Raw genomic sequence first — 15,705 nt, 5'->3', positions numbered from 1 at the left:
AAGGTCGCATAACAAATAAATTTGTTACTTCAAATTGTTCTTGCAAGCTGTACCAGAAATCATTTCCTAAAAATAGTGGAAACACGTATTATTGCTCACGCGAGGTTCGAGTCCGAGCTAGAGCATTTTAAACGCTTTTCCCCAGAGCCCGCATTATCGAAAGTTTAGCCTGCGGTCGCACTGAAATTCCGTCACAAACATTGCCAAGAATCGACGTGATTGCGGACAAAATTTGTTTTTGCACTTGCTTGAAAATTTCGCCTCCATCGACGACCGGACCGATTAAGCCGTCTACGCCGCAATTGTGCAACGGATAACGAGATTACGCAGAGAGCAGCGAACGGCGTGCGTACGGGGAAAGCGCAGGGAAAATGGGAAAAACTCCCACTTCGCCAGCGAACGAAAGGAAAGGGGAAATTGTGTGATGTCATTTCGGCTGTTTCTTTTCGAGTTAATTGAAACAACTTCCTGCGCTGCGTTTCAGTTTCTGCTGCCAACTGTTTTATAAGCGCCAATGTGTGCGTGCGACAGTGCGCTGGTGTGTGTGTGTGACTTACATATATAGTGCAGAATTATTTGCCGTTAAAAGCGCACGGTTAATTGGCCATTAAGCGCTGTTTAATTTACTAATTTAGCGCGGTGAGAGGAGAAAACCCACACAGATACCATTCCACACACACACACACACACACACACACGCGTTCGCATAGACACGGAAAAGAGAAAAGGTGAAACGCACGCACACACGCAAAAAGCACACCGCGAGTGGAGTTGTGTAAGTGGTGGGGTTTCGATAAAAATATTAAAAAAAAAAGCACTAAAATACAACAAAAAAAAGTGCGGCATAAACAAATCGACTTTTATCGATTTCCCTCCAAAACATAAAATTGTATCGACAAGATTCCGCCCAGGATTGAAGCAATAACAGCAACAACGAGAAGAATCACCTGCCACGCCCACGGGCTGCTGTACCGTCCACCAACACCACCACCACCACCCCCCTTCCCCGACCACTAAGGATACCAGCCATCCATCCATCATCACCATGTCCAGCTCCAGCAACGCGGATAACGTCCCATCGGCGGGCCAATCTGTACAGGATCTGCAAATGGAGGTGGAGCGCCTCACGCGCGAACTGGACCAGGTGTCCTCCGCCAGCGCCCAGTCCGCCCAGTACGGACTGTCCCTGCTGGAGGAGAAGTCCGCCCTGCAGCACAAGTGCGAGGAACTGGAGACGCTCTACGACAACACGCGCCACGAGCTGGACATCACACAGGAGGTGAGTTTGCTGCCATGCCGACCAACCCGTCATTTCTATACTCAATTCCTTCAATTCAACGCGGTTTTTATGTGCTTCAATGGGTTGCAGTGCCCGTCAATTTCCTCCACTGTCGCTAAGTTTTCTGATCTGTTTCCAAGCAGTCGGCGGTTATCGCCCAACTGGCCCACACTCGTACTCACACACTTTCGGGCTCACACCTACATAGAGAGAGAAAACCTTTTCACAACGGCCATCAATTTGTCTTGCTGGCAAACTAACTCGCTCACCTGTTGGCCAGTTCGACTCTCTTCCAGCGACTCTGTCGCTCTGTGCAGTCCGTTGTCTGGTCTAGCAGAAATAATTGGGATTCGCTCTCTGATCATGGAATCGGAAACTGGCCATATGGTCACGTGCTGTTTGTGTACCTACACATACAGTGGAACGCCTTAGGGCGATGACTCAGTCATTCGATTGAGTGAACTATTCAAGTCCGTGCTTTGGGCTACAAACCAGATCTCAAAATTTTCAACCAGCTGCGATATTAATAGAAGATTAAGGAATAGAAGGAAGCGTTTCGGACCCCATGCAGTATATATATTTCTGATCAGGATCACTAGCCAAATGGAGATGGCCAAGACCATCGGTTTGTCTGTTCTCTGTCCGTCCGTGTAAAGCCAAAGAGAATGGCAAGCGGACTCAAGAGTTTGAGCCAGATATTATTCGAAGTTAACTAACAGTTCGTAAAACAAATATAAGAAAGCGATAGGTAAGAGGTATCTTATAGTCGCGACTCAGCACTATAGGTTTCTCTGTTGACTTGTTTTTAAAACCTGCTAGAATTATTTATTTACCAAAGCTCTGTTTTCTTTATCTTTCTCTTGCCTCCACTGATCTCGCTCCATTTGTCGCTGGTATAAACAAAACATGGTTCGGGCCCAAAAATCGCCTGTCTTTAGTTGGCCGATTGCAATACGGCCAATCTACGCTTGCCATTTCACCTTACACCTTTTTTAGCGCCCCATGCGCCTCATTTACACCGCCACTCCATCCATCTCCCCGTTCCTTTGCCACCCTTCCTTTCCAATTAGTCCTTGCCATCGCCTAGCACTTCCTTTGGAATTTCCACAGGCCGTGGATTCCTGGCCGTGGATTCCTGCATTGCCAGACGGAAGGGAAAGTTGTATCCTTTCCTCGGTAAAAATCGAATGGGGGAAGCAGTCCATAATCATTCTGCCGTTTATTATCATTTCGTGCTTTGGCTTTTCCGACTGTTGTCCCAAGCTTCTTGTTGCTTTGTTTTGCTTGTTGCCAAACAAAAAGTTGGTGTGATTGGCCGATTTTGTTGGAGAAGGGTAAATAAAACGAGAGGTTGAAATCTTGTTAATTAAAGCATAAAGCAAATACAACTGCTTAAATAAAGATCAGAACAAGTACACACATATTTATTGTATTACGCAAATAAAAAAACCCATATGGTAGGCGTATCACAGCTGTTAAATTTAGATTTCTTTCAACATCTTGATGTTTTGGTTGCACCTAATGTATTAGGTGCATAGTCTTCTAGAATCCCCAAGTAGCTAGCAGTGCAATAAAGTTCCATAACCCAAGGGCCTGAAAGTTAGCTGGAATTAAAATCCGACGAGGGCGTTAACACCTGCACACACACACACACAATATAGCCCACAAGGCAACACCTTTTTACCTTTTTACAAATGGCCGTATGTGCGTAATACGTATATTCATGCATTTCTATGCGCGCGGAACAAAAAGCCTGCCAATTAATTGTTGGACAGGTGGCGGTGCACTTGCAAGGGGCTTGATAGTTTCCAGCTTGTTGGATTTGAACTCAACTGAACTTTTACGAGAACACAAAAAGAGTGCGAGGCCAAAGGAACAGGAACCCCGCACCCACCCACACACACATTTTAATGGATGCTTAAAAATTACAAAAAATGTTCGCAACGCCGACCAGCACGTCACTGCGGGCATTTTGTGTTCCCACAAACAGAGTAAGAAGGGGTAGGGTATGTAAGCTATGTGCAGACGGGGGACATATTTCCACTTGCAATCAAGATATCTGCCGTGGGCGACCCCAGCATAAAGTGACATAAATCAGCGGGGACGGCAGCGGAGGAGGGCAAAGTTTCCGTCTTCGGCTGCAAATTAGCTTACTGAAATTAACCTGGTATTTTCCAAAGAGCCCCAGGCGCGAAAAATTTTCCCATCGACTGCGTTTTAATGCAATAGAATTTCGATTATTCCGAGGTCCAGAGGCTAGAGGGCTAATTCCAAAAACTCTGGCATGGGCAGCTGTTTAAGCACTTGGTGCAGCAAATTGGATAGCTTCTTAAAGTGGATTACCTTCTTTAATTTATTATTATTCCAAATTAATGTGTATACGTATTAAATAATATATTACATATAAGCACTGGTGGTCCTTGATTTTTTTTTTGCATTATTTTAAAAGACTTAAGCAGCCTATTTAACTCGTAAATGTTGTGTAACATGTACTTAATTCAATCTGCTGATACGTCCAATTAAGAAAGTGCTAATTGTGGTGCCATCACTGTGACTGCAAATTGGCAACTGCAACTGCAGGACCGCAATACAAATATTTAGCCAGTTTTCGGGACATCGGGCGGTCGAAACTGTCAGCCGCATTTGGCAATTTATTCAGTTAGCTGAATCAGAGAGTTAGTGCCACAATGCAATGCGGATGGGGCGGTAAAACACGTTGTTGTTTCGGCGATTGTAACTGCGGCAATTAAAAGGCTCCGAAACAAGGGCCATAAAACGAACGACGAACGCAGTGGCAACAACACATGTACGCCCCTTATATGGGCGATGTCCTGGTTTGTGCCACATGTGAGTGGGTTTGGGTTTGGGTTTGGGCGCGGGTGGTGGCCATACATCATGGCTCACATCGCGCCACCACCAAGGACACCCCGTCGTCCGGTGGTCACATTCCAGAGTGCAGCGTATTTTGGCATTCTGCGGCTGCCTGACTTTGCTACTTTCCGCCCCAAAAAGTTTTTAACACAAATTTAATAATTAATGGCATTATTTGTTCAGGTTTTTGTTTGCGGCAAGAGATCCTCGTGGACCGAAGTTCTGGGGGAAATTTGTAAAAGTTTGTTCAAAACTCAAACTGTTCTTCAAAATGCATGAATTGTTTCTGAGGGTTATTATAAATTTAATAAGTGCAAGTCTTGCTGTTCGAAATGTTAAAAAACACAAGCAAACAGCAGAACTACAAACATTTACATTTTGCTGCACGATAATCAAAGCAGTAATCTAAATTCTCCAACACTTTGCCCAAATACGTCCTTAATTTACGGTTCTCGGCGTCCTGCCAAATGCTTATCCTTTCCAAATCCCAGCTAGACAATAACAATTAGAATAGCACCAGCAACATCAAAGCCAGAGGTCAGAGGAAACGGAGTGGGAATGAGCAGAAAAAATGTATAATGATTTGACACTGATGCTCTGTTCTTTTGGCGCAAATTGCAATTCTATGGCAATCAAACTGGCAGTCGGAGGAGCGCCAACTCCCGGACAGGAGCAACTGAAACATTCACAATAGCGGCCGGAACGGGGCCGTGGATGGGTTAAGAGGACCGGCACTCGGGTTGGCAGGGGTTAAATGCGCCGCTTGAGCACTGACAAAACAAGTTTCCGCCGCTGTCTGGCCTGACTGAAGGGAAATGAGTAGGAAAAAAGTGTTGTATTTCCCGCCAACGGAGGCCATCTCCGCCCTCTTTTCCGCAATGGCTCCTCCTCCGATTTTCCCCAATGGATTGCCAGCAATGAAAATGTAAATGCGCACACAGACTTGTACTTTCCTGACGACGCTGACGACGATGATGATGAGCGAAAATCTGGGCACGGATGCAAGGGTAAAACTGTTGTGACAATTGCAGTTTTCTCGTCCTGCTGCATAATGCGCTGCAATTTATTTGCGTAAACTTTTTGGCCCCAGCCAAAGGCTCGCCGGGGAATTGGAGCACTGCCAGATGCCAGATGCAATGAGCTCGCAAAAGGATGAACCGCCGCCATCAACACGTCCTGGAAAGCGCTGCGCTGACTATTGGCTCTTAAATGCGCTTGAGATATTTGCCCAGCACATATGTACAGTATATGATGCAGCACAGGCACAGATACTCGCAGCAGGAGCAAATGGATATTATTCCTTTTTATAGTTCCGCGCTTTCAAGGACTTCCCATGGCCCGCTGCGTCCATTTCGCATTTCCTGATGATGTTTGCTGCGCGCTATTATGTAGGCAGTGTACTTTTTGTGGAATATTTCAGCCGGTTATCTCTGAATGCTGCTTATTTTTATTAATCAATACTACGAATCTCAAAGGTCTATCTTTTTACGTACATTTTTTACCCGTGCTCTGACCTAATGATATTTATCAATTTAAATATTCAGTTCTATGTATGATTCGGTTCTTTGCTCATTTTTTGGGGTGAATATACAGGAAAGCAGTAAAAAATAATATAATCAAATCATAATCATAGCAACTTGATACTTAGAATTGGCATCGATTTGAGGAACTTGGAATTTTTCTACAGCATTTCTGCATTTTTAACATGAAAAATATTTAAAAATATATACATAGGCTGTGCTGCATTAAACGTCGTTTAAAAATCCAGCTTCATTGTTAGCAAACTCGCGGGTGCGGTTGCTGTTAACTAGATTTTCTTTGCATCCTGTTAGTGCGAAATTCAAAGGGTATTCTTTTCAGCTTTCTTTGTTTTCCAACCCGTAAAGCCAGAATATTCGGGCATTCCCATTTCGTTAAGAGCATAATTTGAGTCCTATTGTGGCGGCAGCTTGAAAATTTCCGCAGCATCAACATTTTCCCACATACAGGTTTTCCCATTTTTCCGCCTGCAGTTTACGTCGTTTTTCCGGCCGCCGTTCCTTTTGTCGATTTAGGCGACATTTCAAATTCAGACCGAGTGTCAAGCTCGTGCATTGACATGATGGCCACAAATGCGTCGTTCTCACATTTTCCATTTCCCCATTTGCCATTCTTTTTTTGGGCTCTCGTTGTTTGCATGTGCGTTGTGCTTAAAATTGCGCACAGCCACCAAAGGGGTGCACTGCGAAAAAAAAGGACTATGTTGAGCGAAGGCTTTTACTTATTTAAATTAGTTTTCTTTACACAAACTATGTTACTATCCCATTGATTTCGCTTCTGGGTTTTATTAAAACGTTATCTTAAACGTTCAGCGCAGCTTTTGTCCTCTGTGCACGCGGTTATTACTGCATTCGCAGGCTGTTTCACATTTAAATTCGCCTGCGTTCCATGAGAGTGAAGCTGCCATTTAACGAACAGGGCGTGGTGTCGCCACCGTCCACCGCCCTCCCCCCGCTCGGCACAATCTGTTCAGTCATTCATGGCATACTTTATCAGCATTGGGGAGTGCACAGCGGGAGTACAGCCCGAGCCACCCACATCTGTGACCAGGAGGAAATTGTTATAGTCTCGCCCCCCGATGTCGTTGATGCTGTTGTTGTTGTTGTACTGTGGCTCTGCCACCTAAGTGCTCTCCCTCACAACACACACATTGCGCTCCAAAATTCAGCTCATCGGCGCCATAATGTGGGCAATCTGCTCTATTTTTAGTGGTCCCGGCCAGGAGGAGTTTCATTGCAGTCATCCGGAGAACTGATGGCAACAGCTGCTTTTGCTGCTGCGAGGAGTCCATCTGCACATGCACTGGGAAAACATATCCGTGCTAATTGTTGCTATATGCTTTGAGTTTTATGAAATCTGTGGAAACGCATGTTACATGGGTATGTGTTTCTGAATGGATGCTTTCAAATTTCCATATAGTAATTCATGATTTTTTGAAATATCGCTGATTTTTTAATACTTTAAGGCATACAGTATTTTGTCTGTGTGTACGTAGGCTATTTGGGCGGATAGGCCACCTTCATTCTAATCGAAACCACAGGCACAGCACCACTGTGCAGCTATCCAACAGATACAAAGTGGGGCAGGGTGCTTCGAAAAGGGGGTGGTGGGCAGGAGGAGCAGACCCGGTGTCTGGCCTATGCCAAGTGGCGTGCGGTTGCTCTGCTCTTGTCTGGCCTCTGTAAACTGTGTTAATATTTACGCAAGTTAATTAAAAATCTTTTCTAATTTGCATAAAGTTTATGCCGTCATTTGTTTGTGGCCTGTGCCCGATAGATGGCGCCACTGAACAAACTAGAGCACTGCAAGAAATCAAGCAGAGCTTTATGTCTATTTAATCGTCAGGAATATCTTTAAAAACACCAGCAAACCAAAGACACTAGAATAATAAGATGCGTAACGCCATACAATTTTTTTCCATTACTTGAACTATTTTGCGACTCTAAATTAGAAGACATGCCTTACAGTCTTCACTAGAACTAGTTGGTAATTATAAGGCTACAAGAAAATATTTTTCCTAAGCAAATATTAAAAGCGGCAATAACTATGTGTTCCGACAGTAAGTTAAACATTCTTCGGGCTTTAATTGAGACAATTTTTACTATTTTGTGCAAGTAACAAAACACTACATACATACATACATACATACACACACACACATACATACATACATACATACATACATACATACATACATACATACATACATACATACATACATACATACATACATACATACATACATACATACATACATACTTACATACCTACATACCTACATACCTACATACCTACATACCTACATACCTACATACCTACATACTTACATACATACATTCACCGGTACATACAATACACTCACTGCTCGACTGGTAAGAGAGATTACGTGGACTATTTTGCGACTCTAAATGACTTACATGCCTTACAGTCCGCACTAGAACTAGTTGGGAATTATAGGGCTACAAGAAAATATTTTTCCTAAGCAAATATTAAATGCTGCAATAACTATGAGTTCCGACAGTCAGTTAAACATTCTTCAGGCTTTAATTAAGACAATTTTTACTACTTTGTGCAAGTAACACATACACTACATACATACATACATACAAACATACATACATACATACCCACATACATACATACATACATACATTCAAAATTCACTGTTTTAGCACGTTTTTAATCACTCAACTTATAAACAGCCTTGTAAGCCATTAAAATGTTAATTTTCAAATTCATTGGATTTATAAAATAGATCCATAGCAAACTCGCGTTAATTAAAGTCGGATTATTGCTGAATAGCTCAGATAAGAGATCTGAGATAAGCCGCCTCTAGTGTAGAACCTTTGTTCCATGATTATCTCACACTATCTCTTCCCGTCCCCCTCTAGCCCTTCTTGCCCGTCTCTTTCTAATTTAAGAGGTGCCTTGCAATTTAGTTGCCTGAATGTGTGACAGCTTTAGGCAGCTGAAATTCCATCCGAGGCTTTGGACCCGCCTTGGCCTTTTGTTTGCTTTCTCTGGTAGTAAAGCCCATCCGCTTCTCCGCTTCCCAATGCCCCCACTCTGCCTCTTCTTCTTCTCCCTCTTCTTCTTCGGATTACACTAATTAACGAAATGCACTTGGCTCAAAGTGGGTTGAATGCGGGGTTTTTTGGGTTTACTTTGTGGGCGTGTGATTGTCAAATAGAGATTGCAAAAGCAAGAACAGCGACTGACGTCGCACAACGATAATTATATGGCTTGAATAAGCTAGAACCGAAAAGAGTGAAGGGGTTATGGTGGGGGAATGGAGGAGGGTAGGGGCGATGTGAACTAGGAGCTGGGAACTCGGTAGCTCATCAAGGGGTTAAGGATGCGGCGTGGAAACTGAGACTCATTTGTATGCCGCCTGCTAATTACACGGCATTTAAGAGAGTAAGGCCAAAGGAAAGTTTTTCCCAGGACTTGATGCAGTTTCCGTTTGGCCAAATCCGTGAATCGTGGTCATTTCACTCGTGCCACTTGAGACTCTCGTTTGGGCACAATTTTGATGGCGATGATGATGATGCTGATGATGGTGGAACTTGCGAAGCACGTACTCCAAATGGACGCCATTCAAAATAAAATCCGTACGAGCTGCGTCGTTAGGGGTTGAGATTTCAATTAAAGCCGCCACAGGATTATATACCACCACGAACCACTTCACTACGCCCGACTGTCCATATGGACAGGGTCTCCAGCGCCCAGTTAAGGGCTTGGTCCGGCCCCATAAACATTCTGTATTCGTGTTTACCTCCGCTGGCTTTTAATCCTGGGTGTGTCCCTGGTCGCCGTTAACCTTTATGTGCTCTTGGGCGGTTATAACACGACCAACAGCGAGACAGTCGCAATTAACAAAATCCAATAATTGCGGGCTAACGCATCTCCTATTCCCAGTGGCGCATCTGGACTACTGGGATATCTGAACGAAGGAAGTGACGTTCCCCAACGAAATACGAACGTTGGCCATGCGTACATTCCAAATACGCTTAACTTTGTGCTGCAACCAAAAAAAATATATATTTCACGCCATAATTAAAAAGAAAATGCATTTATATAATATTATGATATTTATATACATCATACCTCATATATGCATTATATTACATGATACCTTTTCCATGGCATCTCAGATAGGGAATATAATAAAACAGCGTAGTGAAATGCAGGGAGCAGACTGGGGCGCTTCCCCAGTGGCCAACGCCCCCAAATTTCTACCCTTGTGTTGTGGGACATGCAAATGAATGCAATAAAATCGCCGGCATTCGGTGGGCAGGCAGGAAACTTTTATGATTACTTTGCTTTCCGCACAGTTACTCATATCGACCCCCTCCTCTTTTTGTGATTTTTCCAGGCGCTGACCAAGTTTCAAACCTCACAGAAAGTGACCAACAAGACGGGCATCGAGCAGGAGGACGCACTGCTGAACGAATCCGCAGCTAGGGAGACATCGCTCAACCTCCAAATCTTTGATCTGGAGAACGAGCTTAAGCAACTGCGCCATGAGTTGGAAAGGGTTCGGAACGAACGCGATAGGATGCTGCAGGAGAACTCGGATTTTGGGCGAGACAAGAGCGACAGCGAGGCAGACCGCCTGCGCCTCAAGTCCGAGCTGAAGGACCTTAAGTTTCGAGAGACGCGAATGCTCAGCGAATACTCGGAGCTGGAGGAGGAGAACATATCGCTGCAAAAGCAGGTCTCCAGCCTGCGCAGCTCACAGGTACAGTCAGAATACAAATATTTGTTAAAAATGTCTTTTGACAATTTGTTTAAATATTCCAGGTGGAGTTTGAAGGTGCCAAACATGAGATCCGTCGTCTCACCGAAGAAGTTGAGCTTTTGAATCAACAGGTCGACGAGCTAGCAAATCTTAAGAAGATTGCCGAGAAGCAAATGGAGGAGGCGCTAGAGGCCTTGCAGGTGAATATATGCTCCTTCAAAGAGCACTCTTGTAAACATTCTACCGATTATTCAAAATAACTTGATTTGGCTGTCTAATAGGGTGAACGTGAGGCGAAATATGCATTGAAGAAGGAGCTGGATGGACACTTAAACCGTGAGTCCATGTACCACATCAGCAACCTCGCCTACAGCATACGCAGCAACATGGAAGACAACGCCAGCAACAACTCGGACGGTGAAGAGGAAAATCTGGCTCTAAAGCGTCTGGAGGCTGATCTGAGCACCGAACTGAAATCTCCCGACGGCACCAAATGCGATCTCTTCTCGGAGATTCATCTGAACGAACTAAAGAAACTCGAGAAGCAGTTGGAAAGCATGGAGAGTGAGAAGACTCATCTGACGGCCAATTTAAGGGAAGCTCAGTCGAGTCTCGACAAGTCACAAAACGAGCTGCAGAACTTTATGTCTCGACTGGCTCTTCTAGCAGCCCATGTCGATGCTCTAGTTCAGCTAAAGAAGCAGATCGATGTGAAAGAGCAGGGCAAGGAAGGTGACCAGAAGAAGGATGAACTAGAGCAGCAGCTGCGAGCGTTAATCTCGCAGTACGCCAACTGGTTTACGCTCTCCGCGAAGGAGATCGATGGCCTTAAGACTGACATTGCCGAACTGCAGAAGGGACTCAACTACACGGACGCCACCACTACGCTGCGCAACGAGGTGACCAATCTTAAGAACAAGCTTCTTGCCACCGAGCAAAAGTCACTGGACTTGCAGAGTGATGTTCAAACTCTTACGCACATCTCTCAAAACGCTGGCCAAAGTCTGGGCTCAGCTCGCAGTACTTTGGTGGCCTTAAGCGACGATCTGGCGCAGCTGTATCACCTAGTTTGCACAGTCAACGGAGAAACACCAACGCGTGTTCTGCTCGATCATAAGACCGATGACATGAGGTAAGTTAAATGGATAAAAATCTATAAAATTTTTATTGCGACTTGTTGATCTCCTTAACTTGACCGTTTCAGTTTCGAGAACGATTCCTTGACTGCCATCCAGTCGCAATTCAAATCGGATGTCTTTACTGCTAAGCCGCAAATCGTCGAGGATCTGCAAGGCTTGGCGGATTCCGTTGAAATTAAGAAGTATGTGGATACAGTCAGCGATCAGATCAAGTATCTGAAGACGGCTGTTGAGCATACCATTGATTTGAATAAACACAAAATCCGCTCCGAGGGTGGCGATGGTATGTGTTCGCCTCAAAGCCATCGAAATTTCCATTAAATTCGATATATTTCAGCTCTGGAGAAGGTTAACACAGAGGAGATGGAAGAACTGCAGGAGCAGATAGTCAAGTTGAAGAGCCTGCTGTCCGTGAAGCGCGAACAGATTGGAACTCTGCGCAACGTGCTCAAGTCAAACAAGCAAACCGCTGAGGTAGCCCTGACCAATCTCAAGTCGAAGTACGAGAACGAGAAGATCATTGTCAGCGACACCATGTCCAAGCTACGTAATGAGCTCAGGCTTCTTAAGGAGGATGCAGCCACTTTCTCAAGTGAGTATCTGAAAGATAGTTTTCTATGCGAAATGATTAATGATTCATATATACTTACAATGATTCCCAATATTTTTAGGCCTGCGTGCCATGTTCGCCGCTCGTTGCGAGGAGTATGTGACCCAGGTGGATGATCTCAACCGCCAGCTGGAGGCAGCAGAGGAGGAGAAAAAGACTCTAAACCAGCTGTTGCGCTTGGCTGTCCAGCAGAAGCTGGCGCTCACTCAGCGACTCGAGGAGATGGAAATGGACCGGTGGGTGCATTTGGGTCGTTAAACGTCAGCTGCATCACCACTCGCAGTCACAAGCAAAAACACATTCATCCTTTTCTTGATTAGGGCTCCCAATATCCCTGATTTCCCCCTGAAACTTCCCTAAGAATCCAGCAATTGGTAAGCCCCTGCAAGTGGCAGAAATTTTGTTGCATGCACGCCCGCCTGCTAACCTGCTGCTGGAAACCGCCTAACCTCATGAGAAACCGTTGTGCGCTGATTAATATTTTAATTTGATTTAGCTTATTTGATTAAATGTATGTTTCCAATTAACAATTAACAACTAACAAATATCCTGTTCACTCCCAACAGCGAAATGCGTCACGTCCGTCGGCCGATGCCCGCCCAGCGTGGCACGAGCGGCAAGTCCTCCTTCAGCACGAGGCCTTCGAGCAGGAATCCAGCAAGCAGTAACGCCAACCCATTCTAACATAAGATCAGCGTGCAGCGTAAACTTCTGGCTTTGGTTTATACTTTGCTTAAGTTGTAAAATCGTTGGAGTTCCTGCGGAATAGAGAGATTCCAAAAATCACATGATATACTGCTAACGTATTTGAGAACGAAGCTATATCCCAGCTCTATCCAACTACTATAACTATGTTTGTATTGTACTTGTATTTATTGAAAGTTTAGTTAGACGAAAGTTTTGTGTTAGGCAAGGGAGCAACAAACAGTTATTAACGGTTAGTTACTTAAACGTCCAATTAATTTAATTAAAAACAAAAACTTTAAAGAAGATTAAATAATAACGTTACGCATTGTATTTTTCTATAAACCACTGGCGTACTTGTCTTGAAGACGTCTGATTGGTTTGATCTGAGTTTGTTAACTTTCGCGATGATTTTTTGATTTTTGTTAACAACGCTGTGCGCAAGCGAATAAATTGACAAACTAAAAAGATACATAAGTGGATGTTGAGCAGAAGGTATTGATATTGACAACGGCCCGATAACCGAAAGTATTTTTCCAAGAACCAGTTCAAGCTGAGTGGCCAACAAAGGTGTACGTAAAAATCAAGAGATCAGATTCTTTTTCGAAATGTATATTAGCCATGGCTCGCAGCCATTGAATCTAGAGTAGCACAGGCTACGTCTCAAAGACGATTCTGAATGATGATGAAGATTTTTGTATTTATTGAGCGGCAATTGGTCGCCATGAAATGAAGAAATTGTAGGAAATTAATTATAATTTGCAATTGAAAAAACTAAGTTTTTGTGGCTATTTTAGTTATATTAATTGCAAACATAACTTATGATTTGTGCATTATTATTTAATACAATTAATAAATTGCAACACAACAAAATTAAGCAAGTAAACAACTTAATTTCTTTTTATTTTTATAATTTAAGGGTGGATTCCCTTTCAATGTCCACAAACTTAAATTGTTCGAACGTTGATTCAGAAGAAGATAATGAAACTACGCCCAAAAGTATGGAAAACAGGAGGATGTTTTTCCTTTTACACATTCATAAGAACTTAATGGATGAGAATTTATTTTATTGATTTACTTCAGACAGTCGAGCAAAAAGTCCAACAGCGTTGAAAATATTATATGTTTAAATCAGAAATAAATAACTATGGTGATTACCAGCAGCTTAACCAACATAAGAGTAGCGTTAAAGTTTAAAGAATATTATTGTAGTAGCTAATTGAACATAAAAGGTAGAGATATCAGTCAGAGCACTTTCTGTAGTGTTTTTAAATTAATCCACCCCAAAAAGCCTAAGACCTACAAACCTGGTTGCTTTTTTTGGGTTCTTGATGTTTTCGTTGTCAATCGGAGAAGATCGATATTCTACATGAAATTTTTATATACAAGATCATGAATTGTGTAAATTACCGAGCCATTAAATTGAATTTATATTTAAATAAACACAGATACACACATACTGATACACAACGTCCATTCATGCATTCACATATTAACTCTTTGGAGTTGCCTATACAAATTATGCAACGTGCCAGAAAAGTGAAGAGAAGGCCTCTAATTAATTGTAAATATATTTATATACACATTGAAGTCAGTAGATATTTCGAATGATAAACAAGCGAACAAAACAAGTTGCATACATATTTCAAATGATTTTATTGTAATTTTTACCGTCCCTTTTTGCGAACAAATACAAAATACAAAGTCTATTTACGCAACTCACTGAACCAATAACGAAGGAATGAAACAACTCACTTTAAGTTTCGTGTCCAAGCAAAAGTCCGAGATCACATTCAACTCATACATCGATCCAACAAGCCAAAGTATTGATAGCCAATATGCGTACTACATAAATCATAAAATTAACTCGAGACTAGAGTTCTTCAATTAGAGATTATTGATAGCCAGAAATGAAATGAAATAAAGTGAAAGCAAAATAAATAGTTTTCTATTTCCCAAACGAAAGATTAAGAAAGAGTGTAATAGTGAAGCAATTGAATTTAAGATTTGAAGGATATTTAATGTAAGTTTTATGATAAAATGCCGGCAAACTGCAATAACTTTGCATGTGGTAACTGTGGACATATGAAAAATGCAACCGAGTGTGCAAGGGATAGCCCAGAAATAAAAATAAATTATACAAATACTCATTGCAAAATATGTGAAAATAAACAAACTAGCAAATATGAGTTTGGATTGTTTTTTTGATGGTATTATTACAATATTGATTCCTTTCTTATATCAAATCAAACAAAAACTCCTGTTAAAGAGGTTAAAAAGAAGTGCGTGTAAATTCAAAAGTTCTGACAACAACTTTTTTGACGTATTATATAAAATATAATTTACTCATTCGACACGCTTTATCAAAATATTTATCTGTTGATGGTCGAGTGCATTTTATAATAAAGGAAGCCGAATGAGTACATTTTAAAAAGTGTATCTATAACTCGAAGTGCAGAAGTATTTTAAGTATTCTAAACTTCAAAGTCTTGGAATGAAATCCTTCAGTTTTTGCACTACCTTCCCATTAGAATATCACTCTTCATGACAGATTTTTAATTTTTCGTGTATACTTTGTAGTTGCCTTCGCATAATCGCTAGGACGGCTTCGTCACTACGTGGACTGCCGTTCAGAGTGATATCTTAAAAATCTCTTACATAGTCAGTTTGGTTATTTTTGCACTACATCTTTAAATAGGTCCGTCACCTAAGGGGATGGGGTATATTATTTTAAGCCCGTTATCATGGAGAAAGAAAACGTTTATAACGTATATATATTATATTACTGTGTAAACCTGATCATGTTTCTCCGTTTCTAAGTCAGTATGAATTTTAAAAATTT

At 42.4% G+C, this 15,705-nt stretch overlaps 1 protein-coding gene across 2 annotated transcripts; it reads left to right on the top strand.

Annotated features, from left to right (window-relative positions):
• The first annotated feature begins 134 nt into the window (after positions 1–134).
• LOC6549637 (protein bicaudal D) lies at positions 135–13,749 on the top strand. Of its 2 annotated transcripts, none has more exons than XR_003407947.1 (8): positions 135–1,279; positions 10,065–10,430; positions 10,493–10,630; positions 10,712–11,562; positions 11,635–11,852; positions 11,907–12,161; positions 12,241–12,553; positions 12,746–12,777. XR_003407947.1 is itself a non-coding variant. In XM_001974407.3 (8 exons), exons 1-8 carry the CDS (start codon positions 1,046–1,048, stop codon positions 12,861–12,863), a joined length of 2,355 nt encoding a protein of 784 aa, XP_001974443.1. In that variant the 5' UTR covers positions 135–1,045; the 3' UTR covers positions 12,864–13,749. The 2 variants fall into 2 exon arrangements, 1 of the variants encoding a protein (XP_001974443.1); XM_001974407.3 differs by having other exon boundaries at positions 12,241–12,415; positions 12,746–13,749.
• Positions 13,750–15,705: the final 1,956 nt, after the last annotated feature.

Source organism: Drosophila erecta, unplaced genomic scaffold, assembly GCF_003286155.1.
Source record: "Drosophila erecta strain 14021-0224.00,06,07 unplaced genomic scaffold, DereRS2 tig00000092-arrow-pilon, whole genome shotgun sequence".
Lineage (NCBI taxonomy): Eukaryota > Metazoa > Arthropoda > Insecta > Diptera > Drosophilidae > Drosophila > Drosophila erecta.
The sequence above is the reverse complement of the archived record's forward strand: the minus strand, read 5'-3'. Positions and strand labels throughout refer to the sequence as shown.